Source organism: Cydia strobilella, chromosome 14, assembly GCF_947568885.1.
Source record: "Cydia strobilella chromosome 14, ilCydStro3.1, whole genome shotgun sequence".
Lineage (NCBI taxonomy): Eukaryota > Metazoa > Arthropoda > Insecta > Lepidoptera > Tortricidae > Cydia > Cydia strobilella.
Window position 1 is genome coordinate 3,790,949 of NC_086054.1, and position 10,719 is coordinate 3,801,667.

Here is a 10,719-nt window from a genome sequence, read left to right on the forward strand (position 1 = left end):
ACTTAGATGATATTTTTTAATTAATAATTAAATATATTAAATTTTAACATTTCCCGTTATGCGCAATGTGCATTTTAGAATTGTATAACGTAACTGTTTATTATAATAACCGTTACGGATAAAAGTGTTGTAAAATATCCTTGCCTTTGTCGGACCGGCTCTTTGTTTGTATCCATCTGTGATTTGTTTCCTAGTCGGCACTGTCCCTTTGTTTATCCATCTTTGTTTTATTTCTTTGTCAGTGTCCGATAATTGTTAGCTTTAAGTATATAATAAAGTAATTTGTAGCCAGCGTGTGAAACGCAAGAATCCGACATCATGTGCACAGTTATGGGTTCGGTTTACCGTTATCCCGATGCGCCTGTCCCATAGCTGGGAAGTAAAGTAACGTTTCCACCAAGCGGTCGGCATCGGTACGGAACGAAAAGAAATTTGTGGTCTTTAAACGATACTGAACCATAAATGCACTGATTTTAAGTCTACGAGGGGTGATCCAAAAGTAATGATAACTGAATACTTATTGAATCGGATTAAAATAAATAGGTATGCAGTTACTGGCCATAAAGACTCCTTATTAAATAAAAAAAATAAAAATTAAAAAATATGTATCTGTCAGAGAGTTGCAGTTGTTTCTTCACGAGCAGTCGGAACAATAACGCAAAAATGGAGAAAACTGAGGTGAGAGCGGTTATTAAATACTTCTGTTTGAAAAAAATGTGTACTAAAGATATATACGCTGAATTAGTGGGCACACTGGGCGAGTCCGCTCCGCCGTATTCCACAGTGGCACGGTGGTCAAAGGAGTTTAACTTGGGAAGGACATCCACTCAAGATGAACATCGCGAAGGCCGTCCATCTGTCGCCATTACTGGAGAAAACGTCAAAAAAATTCATGATCTCGTTTTAACAGATAGAAGGATGACTATCAGGCATCTAGTTGTGCTCACAGGCATCTCGTATGGCAGCATTCAAAGAATCTTAACTGATGAACTACACATGAAAAAAGTCTCCGCTCGTTGGGTGCCTAGAATGTTAACGGCTGAACATAAGAAAATACGATGTGAGATTTCGAAGTCCAATCTTGACAAATATCAAACTGATCCCGAAATATTTTTGCGTCGGTTTGTAACCATGGACGAGTCTTAGATCCACCATTTCGATCCTGAGACCAAACAGCAATCCATGACCTGGAAGCGAGCGTCTTCCCCTACACCGAAGAAATTCAAGGTAGCAAGCTCCGCTGGTAAGGTCATGGCTTCAGTGTTTTGGGATGCTGAGGGAGTCATAATGATTGAATACCTGGAAAAGGGAACCACTATTACGGGCTCCTACTACGCTGACCAAATACGCAGATTGAGACAGGCAATCAAAGAGAAGCGGCGGGGTAAACTTCGAGCTGGCATCCTGTTTCACCAGGACAACGCACCGCCCCACAAGGCCGGCGTTGCGATTGCTGCCATTCGTGATTCAGGGTTCGAATTGCTGGAACACCCCCCATATTCGCCAGACCTAGCCCCCAGCGACTTTTATCTCTTTCCACGGCTGAAGGAAGATCTTAGAGGCAACAAATTTTTGAATAATGGCGAGGTAATGGCCGCTGTGGAAGCATTTTTGGAGGGTCAAGAAAAAGATTTTTTTTTAAAAGGAATTCGTGGTCTGGAGAAACGTTGGTCTAAGTGTGTAGACTTGGAAGGAGATTACGTAGAAAAATAAATTATTTTATTAAACATTTTATGTATCTTTCATACTGATTATCATCACTTTTGGATCACCCCTCGTACATTACCAAGTTGCGCTCAACAGCTCGACCGCGGGCGTCTTCCGCGGCATGTGAACGTCACCGAAAGGTGCCGAAAGTATTCTGCAACACGCGTACGTCGCCGTGTGCTTGTCGTCGTATGTGATCGGAACCTTTCGGCTGTCGACTTCGTCGCCGGACTGGCCGAGCCTATTCATCAGTCATCACTCATTCTCGGAAGTGCACGCGCTGCATAGATAATGCACCATAAATTTAAAAGAAAAATGAATTTGTTTGATGCAAAAGCACACGTATGACATTCATTCTCGCTACTATAGTGACAAAATAAGTAAACAAAATGCGTGGGAGGTAATCAGTAAAGAAATTGGAATTTCAGGTAAGAAATTATGTTTATTTAAGTTTTTTGCAATAGTATACATAATAAAATAAAACTATGAAAACGGATTATATCGCGGTAACCGAAGACAATATTAGTATACATAATAGTTAACATCGATTTACTAAATCATTTTGCCAGTCTTCACGCCCTCCTGAAGAGTTAAAGTAGTGTTTAAACTTCTCACGAATAATTAGTCCTGCCATATTTAAATCGCGGACATTGTTAGGAGCAACATTTTCAAGGAAGCTGTTTTGGGGTTTTTACCATAGCTTACATAGACCTGTGTAGGTACCTACATTATATAGCCAAAAGTACGTCGATACCCGATGGACGGCGCCCCTACCTACTTGACTTTGTTAGCTGCAAATTAGCCAAGGTTAACGACGGTGACATAATCGGTCTCTCGAATATACTTTTTGAATTCACTTTGGCAGAACAATGCCATAGCTTACATTCCGCTGTATTCCGTTCGGTCCCAACATTATACACTGGATCTTTATACAGACATTAAAAATAAGTTGTGAGAGCGAGGAACCCATAATGGTATGTGAGCATTTTGAAAATAAATATCATTAAAACCTCATACTGGATACACTTTGGAGCAAAAAAATCGACTCAAATCTGTGTTGGATTTAAAAACGAAATATCTCCGAAACTAATTCGCGTATTCCTAAAGTAATAGTACCATTAAAAAGCTGCTAAATTTACCTTTTTAAAAAACACAAAATTCCTGAAGTATTATTTCAGATACTGAAATCTGAGCGATTTTAGCAAAATGGGGTAAAATCACTTTCAATTAACGTCCTGAAAATGGGAATAAAAGCAATTTCGTAGAGAAAACCATTTAATTTTTCCTGTTTAATATTTTGTATTTCCGCCGCGGGCCTTCTTGACGCATGCAATCCGGTTCTTCATGGATCTTATCAGCTTCCTGATGGTATCCTGCGGACAAGCTTCCCATTCCTCGACCAAAGCCTCTTTCAGGGCCAAAATCGTGTCAGGAGCGGGATCCCGGGCTCGAACCTTCCTTTTTAGATAATCCCACAAGTGCTCGATGGGGTTCAAGTCCGGACTCAGAGGTGGCCATGCAAGGGTGGGGATGCCAACCTCAGCAAGGTACGCCCGCGTGACTCGTGCGGTATGACAAGGGGCGTTATCTTGCATGAGATGGAACCCCTCCTCATAAAATCCTGCATAGGGGACGACATGATCTTGCAGGATATCTGTGATGTAACGATCTGCGTTCAAACCACCTCCGCGGCCCCCACCAGGAATGAAAACCAGCTCGGTCCTCCCCTCCATGGATATCCCCGCCCACATCATGACGGATCCCCCTCCGTAGGCGACCGTCTCGGAGATGCAGCACTGCGCAAATCGTTCTCCAGGTCTTCGGTACACCCATCTTCTTCTGTCACTGCCGTGGAGACACACCCTGCACTCATCGCTGAAGAGTACGCGGCTCCATTGTTCGTACGTCCAATTTAAGTGGTTACGAAATCCATACGAGCGTCCCGGTGCCTCCCTGTCAGTTTGGGCCCTGTGGCAGGCCTTTTTGGGGTAAGGTTGGCTTCCTTAAGTCTTCGACGAACTGTCCACTTGCTGACTGGTTGCTCTCGGTTCTGCATCAGCTGCTGCTGGATGTCAACGCTGGTACGCTGTCGATAACGAAGACTGGCCGTAACGATGAAGTGGTCCTCTCTCCTCGATGTGCACCTGGGACGGCCAGATCCAGGTTTGCGAGCAAGGTTTCCAGTCCGAATGAACTTTTGGTTGACTCTGGAAACAGCAGACTGACTTAAATTCAGCTGTTCAGCAACTGCACGCTGCGTAAGGCCTTGATTGAGCAAGACGATAACTTGGCCGGCTTCAGTTTCTGTCGTGTCCAGTTTCTTGCAGGTAATTCCAGGGAATGATTGCGGGAGATGTGCACAGGTCAACTTCTGATAAGAGACTGATAAGAAATAACGGATACACCGGTTTTTATGGCCCTCAAAGGTGCGCAACTCGTGCATAATCAAAGCAGGTAAAATGTTGTTTTCTACAAAAATAACAATAACCTGAAATTTACCAAACCGATTTCAACGGTTGTTAATGTTTTTGATAGCTTAATTAATAAACAATAATACTGCAATTTAATTTTCACTGAAATATTCAACGTTTTCAGAAAAATTAAAAAAAACTAAAAAATGTGACGAGTCGATTTTTTTGCTCCCGAGTGTATTTGGGATATAACTACAAATGAGGAGATAGCGATAAAACAAATATTGCGTTCATCTCATCAATCCAGGCACTCGCACCTGACGTAGGTAGACATCTACAAGTGGGAGGCGATCCGGAGTGATCTAAGAAAAAGTCATAAAGGAACATCTGGAGGAGAGGTCCATCCTCCCGTCCAGAGGTTGCCATGCGGAGGGATTTCTACTGGAGGTGCTAAGAAAACACAATATAAGTCATTCCTCTCCGTGGAAAAACGCTGGGATATGGTTCGTCGAAGTGATCAACCCGAAAATTATAAAAAAATGTATGTGTTTAAAACAAATCAAGGACTCAAGTGCTTCAAGTTTCAATTATTAGAATATTCAATGAAAAACATGAATGAAACACGCGACTGAAGAGGATTTTAGTTTTACCAGGTTTCTCTTTATTATCTAATATATTCTCACTCTCAGGTTCTGCTCAGAGAAAGGTTTGGACAGGGAACTGGTAGAAAAGGACCTGGCGAGAGTCAGGGCAGAGCTAAGCTCGAAATGCCTTGCTCAGAAAACTCAGCCAGGAGAAATTTCGACGAGTTTCATGGCGTAAACCAAAACAGAGGGTCGGGCTCGCGGCCACAGCCAGCCTCCCTGGCTCGCTGTGACCCCGAGTGCACTATACTCTGAGAGTGGCACCTGAAGCCGAAGTGAAGGCGGATCAATCTCGGTCATTGTGAAAAAATGGCTAACACCAATGAAGACACAAATTCTTTGACCACCCAACGTTAAGGAAAGTAAATCCCTGGATAGGGTTCTAAAGCGATGCAAGTCACCAGATGAGACGTGGATTCCTTATGGTATTCAGCGAATTTTCTACAAAACTGGTAAGTTAGTAAACTAATGTATTGTGTTTTAACCTCTCGAGTAGATTTCTGTACATTGCGGCTAGTGACTGGGTATGAGACGCCGATGGGTATGTTGTGCCTTTTGCGAAACTGAATTCATAGGAGCCTGGGACTGGGATTTGCATCCCTTGTTCATACATATTAGACGGTGTCTGGGCAAGACGAACGGGGCGCACGTAGACCGATCCACACCGATATATCCCAACTATAGCACCGAAGACGCCCGTTTGTCGACCTTTTTTGACATATGGCCGAAGGCAATAAAACCATCCTATCAACCAAAAACCCTGCGCTAGCTCCCCTCCCGGGCTTCTCCTATCTCGAAATGACATTATCGGATCATATATAAAGCAGTGTGTACGCCCTACGATCCGCAGTTATAATAGCATCCTTGATCGCCTATACAGAGTCTGGAGTCTCGCATCCCACGCGACCGTCATGCAGAATGAAGCATCACCTGTAGACTTGCAAGACGGGATGTACCGTGGGAGCAACACGCCCTGTGGTTTTCTAATTGTTATTACTTACTATTGGTTAAGGGACTCCAGTATATACAGCGCATCATAAACGAGGCCTGCATGAAAGACGAGACATCTGCGGCAGCCGTGCAGCAGCGCCAACAGTCACCTCCTTCTCTGTCGTCTGCACTCGCGGCATACAACGAGAGCCATCATGGATTTTGTAAAGTTTGTATGGAGGACGAGCTCAACGTGTGCCTGGTGCCGTGTGGCCACATTGTTACTTGCGCCAAATGTTCTATGGTAATTTCTAAGTGCGTCGTGTGCCGGTCCAAAATCGATAAGCGCGTTCGCATTTATTATTAATGAATACTAAGGATTATTATTAATGAGAACTAGGCTAAGAGACCATTTAATTAGTAAATGTTACTACCATGTCAACGATTAAACAAGACGAATTATATTGTCTTCGGTTACCGCGATAGTTACTCATGAAATAAAACTATGAAAACGGATTATATCGCGTATATTGAATTTATAATACATCCCGACGTTTCGAACTCTTTACAGCGTTCGTGGTCACCCGTTGACCACGAACGTTGATGGATAGTTTTATTTCACAAGACGAATTACTTAAATTTTTAGGGTTCCGTAATATTAGACATGATTTCGATTTTTAAAACATTTATGTATGTATGCCTGAGTCAAGATTTGTTAATTAATAATTACAAAGTTATTGGTTAAGTTGTGTGGATCTCATTTATCATTTTTTTGTACATTGTTTTGGTTTAAGTACTTAAATAAAAAGGCACTTTATAAAAGTCTATTCATTCAAAACTTCCTGATATTTTCGTGTTCCGTCCGCATTCCTGACAAAAGGCGAAAATTCCTGACATCTGGCAACCCTACCATATATGCACCTCGATGCCACGGCACATCCTATCAACCAAAAACCCTGCGCTAGCTCCACTCCCAGGCTTATCCTATCTCGAGATGACATTATCGGATCATATATAAAGCAGTGTGTACGCCATACGATCCGCAGTAATAATAGCATCCTTGATCGCCTATACAGAGTCTGGAGTCTCGCATCCCACGCTGCCGTCATGCAGAATGAAGCATCACCTGTAGACTTGCAAGACGGAGCGGAACATTCACCACTGATTCCGCCTCCAACGCCGCCTTTGCCGCCTCCTGACATGCGGCGGGATGCATCAGCGCGGCTGGCAACGTTCGACACTTAGCCCCAATCTTTTATCGCACCCATGGATTTGGCGCGTGTGGGCTTTTATTACAATGGCCAACGCGAATGGGTATGTTGTGCTTTTTGCGAAACCGAATTCATAGGAACCTGGGACTGGGATTTGCATCCCTTGTTCATACATATTAGACGGTGTCCGGGCAAGACGAACGGGGCGCACATCGACCGATCCATATCCCAACTATAGCACCGAAGACGCCCGTTGGTCGACCTTTTTTGACATATGGCCGAAGGCAATAAAACAGACACCCGCCCAGTTAGCGGACGCGGGCTTTTTCTACACTAGCAAGGGAGACCAGACCAGATTATTATTTTAGGAGATATTTTAGTTTTTCGTACTGACCCGTATCATTTGACCGCGAGTGTATTAGGAACAAGTTGTGCGAGCAGCGTGACACGATAAGAAATACATCAAATGCGGTGTCATTTTTTGACGAACTATTCGATCCCTGCAATGGGGCCACACTTAATAACAAAGAAGCAGGTGGTAAATTCTTGAAGAAGGCGGTGACAGATGGGTCTCAATACCATGAATTTTGGCGTGAAGCTATTAAAAAATTAGAGACAATAAGGTTTATTGATGAAAGACGAGGTGATGTATCTGTGCTTTTGGTGACAAACTGGATTATAACTTTAAAAAGTTATATAAGGCTGTGGCAGTTTTTCAAAACCAAAATTTTTTTAAATAATGCGGCCAAGGTATTTTAACTCGGACTCCATTAAACATTTTTTTGGGCAGGTACGAGCGTACAATTATCGCAACAATGGTTCCACTTGCCACAGCTTTATTAACACGTTATAAATCAATGTTGATTACAAGATTTAATAAATTTCACTCGGCGGGATGTAACTGTGAAGAGGATTCTGGTTCTCAATTAATAAATATTAAAAAAATGTTCGAGCCTAAAGAATATAAGGAAGCAGTCCAGTAATCCTCTTGACAACACAACCATTGAATGCAATTTAGAAGGTATGCAAGGACAGGTTTACCGTGAGCGCTTGAATGTGCACTCACGAGAAATCACTGCGTGATGGGTAGTCAGGAAAATATTGCAAAAAATCAAATGCAAAAACCGTTTCACTGATCTAACCGCGCCACAAGGTTCTTGTCACGGTTGGATCAGTAAAAGAGAATTCCTTAAAAAATTTAAGATTATCGTACCCGTCAGATCCATCCTCACGAAAATACTCAATCAGAAACCAACCGACTAATTGAACACCTTTTCTCACTGCTGAAAATTACTTCGTCGCAACTCGAACATGCATTCGACGATATAATAGCAAAACAAAAACAATTTCATATGTCTTACACAAATAAAAAAAAATAAAAATTAATAAAAATAAAAATTTCTGGAAGATAATTTTGATTCTAATATGTGATTCATTTGAAATAAATATATACTTATAATATATTTATAATTTTGTTTTTTTTCTGCTGTAAAAAAAACTTGAGAAGTTCCAAGAAGAAGGCCGGAATTGCAGCATAATTAATTGCACTTTTATATAAAACCATAAAATTTTAAAAATTACAGTTTTGCTGCAATTCTGGAATATTGAAAGGCACAGATATTTGTCCTTTACAGAGAGTAGATGTTTCTCGGACTTATTAGGGGGCAAGGCCCTAGATTTTTATAGGCAGATCCGTGATACTGTCACAACTCTAAGCGCACTTAATCAGAAGTTGGAAAAAAAAATTACGCCTTTAAATAGTGACTATTTAATACAGAAAACTATTGGGGAACACAAGCAGGCATCCGTACAACCTTTACACCTTTTAAGACAACGGTAGGTTACTAGTTCCTTTAAGAGAGCATTGCCTCATTGACATATGTGTGCGACGCGACAGATTTGGACCATTTGGTTAAATTAGGCAGGCGGTTTGAGGCCTTTTCAGGTACTCAAACCACCTCAAACTGATATAAAGCTGACAGCCAAAACCAGTTAGACAAATAAATGTATGAAATTTAGCATGGATGTTTGTTTAATTTAAAATAGATAATTCGTGCCTTAAAATAATTAAATGTAGCACAGCTATTTATTTGTTTTATTTATTGTTTCACACTTTTAGTGTGTTAAAATATAGAAGGCAGTAACCCTTTTAGGAAACAGGGAGTGTAAAGCAATCCTTATTAAATCTAGAATAAAGGACTGGAAACCAAAGCGACTACATTGCTACCACCACCATTCTACCATCTAGAACCACGACAACACCAACTTCTAGCTAGACTGTCCGCAGTGTAAGTAAGTAGGTATATTATATGTTGGAACACATGCGGCGGTGAGCTGATGAAGAAATGCATACTACTACTAATCTACGAGGGCTGCTATTTATGTAACCGGTATCAGGGATTTAAACCTATTTAAACACTATATCTGACCTCCTTAGTAAAATTTGAACTTTTTTAAATACTGGCCGCTAATTTTTGTTTTCTTTTTCTCTTGATGGTCTTTTTTCTTTGGCGGGTTTAAAATGTCATCTCGCTGCAAGAATGGAACTCACTTGAAAATATTCGTGCTATGATTTCTTATGACTTTCGGCGTGGTTTAACGCAACAACAGTGTATAGGCCGGCGTAGTTTTTATCGCGTATATATATATATATATATCTTTACTTAAAAATAATTCTAGTGTATAACTAGCCTTATGAACCGATTTTGCATGTACAACCAGCCTTAAAGTTTGTAGTCTATGATTGTTCATTATTTTAGTATGTGGGTATTTTTGCACTTTGTAATTTTTCTTCAGTCACCCGTTGACCACCAACGCTGTAAAGAGTTCGAAACGTCGGGATGTATTATAAATTCAATATACGCGATATAATCCGTTTTCATAGTTTTATTTCATGAGTAACTATCGCGGTAACCGAAGACAATATTATCAACAGTGTATAGATCAATTAACTTCAACTTTTGGTGAGGAAGCTCCATCAAAACCCACTGTGTATCACTGGTTTAGTGAGTTCAATCGTGGACTTAGTACGCTAACGGACGAATTTAAGGAAGGTGGCCCAAAATCGGCCGTTGTACCACAAAATATTGAGGCTGTGCAAAAATGTGTATTAGAAGAAGTGCAAGAATGTTTATTAGAAATAGGCCAATTATTCATTACTATTATAACATTATAATTTCTACATTTATAGTCTGTTAGTGACCTGGGTTCTAGCAGAATTACCAGTGCTTCGCTCGAAAGAGCGGAGTGTATAACTGAACTGAGCCAGAACCCTTTTGTTTTGCTGCAGCAACGCACACAGTAATTCTACGGTTTATTTTTTTAAGTTTTGTTTTTTATCTTAATGTTGCTTTTTTGTATCTCCTGTGTTTCTTCTGTTTTAATATGTGTGTATTGTGGCAAACGAATAAATGGCTTATCTATCTATCTATCATGTATTATGCATGACCGTCATGTTACATATCGCGAGATAGAGGCGACTCTGGGCATAAGTATGACGAGTATTAATAAGATTTTACATGAACATTTACCTGTAAAATAATTTTGTTCGCGTTGGATACCGCACAACTTAACTAAGGATCAAAAGGAGGCTCGCGTTGAATGGTGTTGAAAAAATATAACCGCGGAGACTCAAAGGCTGTTTATAATATCATCACAGGTGACGAATCCTGGATCAATGCGAAGCCCCGATCCCGAAACTAAACAACAGTCAACGGTGTGGGTGTTTCAAAATGAGCCAAACCCTACGAAAGTAACTCGTGCAAAAAGCAAGTTGAAGCAAATGGTGGCCTGCTTTTTTGGTATTAATGGACATGT

General features: G+C 41.0%; 1 protein-coding gene across 1 annotated transcript; it reads left to right on the plus strand.

Moving 5' to 3' along the window:
* The first annotated feature begins 4,737 nt into the window (after positions 1-4,737).
* LOC134747376 (death-associated inhibitor of apoptosis 2-like) lies at positions 4,738-6,126 on the plus strand. The gene is made up of 2 exons (XM_063682002.1): positions 4,738-5,524; positions 5,699-6,126. The coding sequence occupies exons 1-2, from the start codon at positions 5,289-5,291 to the stop codon at positions 6,057-6,059; spliced, it is 597 nt and encodes a 198-aa protein (XP_063538072.1). The 5' UTR covers positions 4,738-5,288; the 3' UTR covers positions 6,060-6,126.
* The last annotated feature ends 4,593 nt before the right edge of the window (positions 6,127-10,719 follow it).

Bases quoted from the DNA above. Each gene is read 5' to 3' on its own strand.
- LOC134747376 (XM_063682002.1), top strand. From the start codon at position 5,289: ATGAGACGCCGATGGGTATGTTGTGCCTTTTGCGAAACTGAATTCATA. The intron at 5,525-5,698 runs GCGCTAGCTCCC...CATCACCTGTAG, and splicing joins TCCTATCAACCAAAAACCCT to ACTTGCAAGACGGGATGTAC.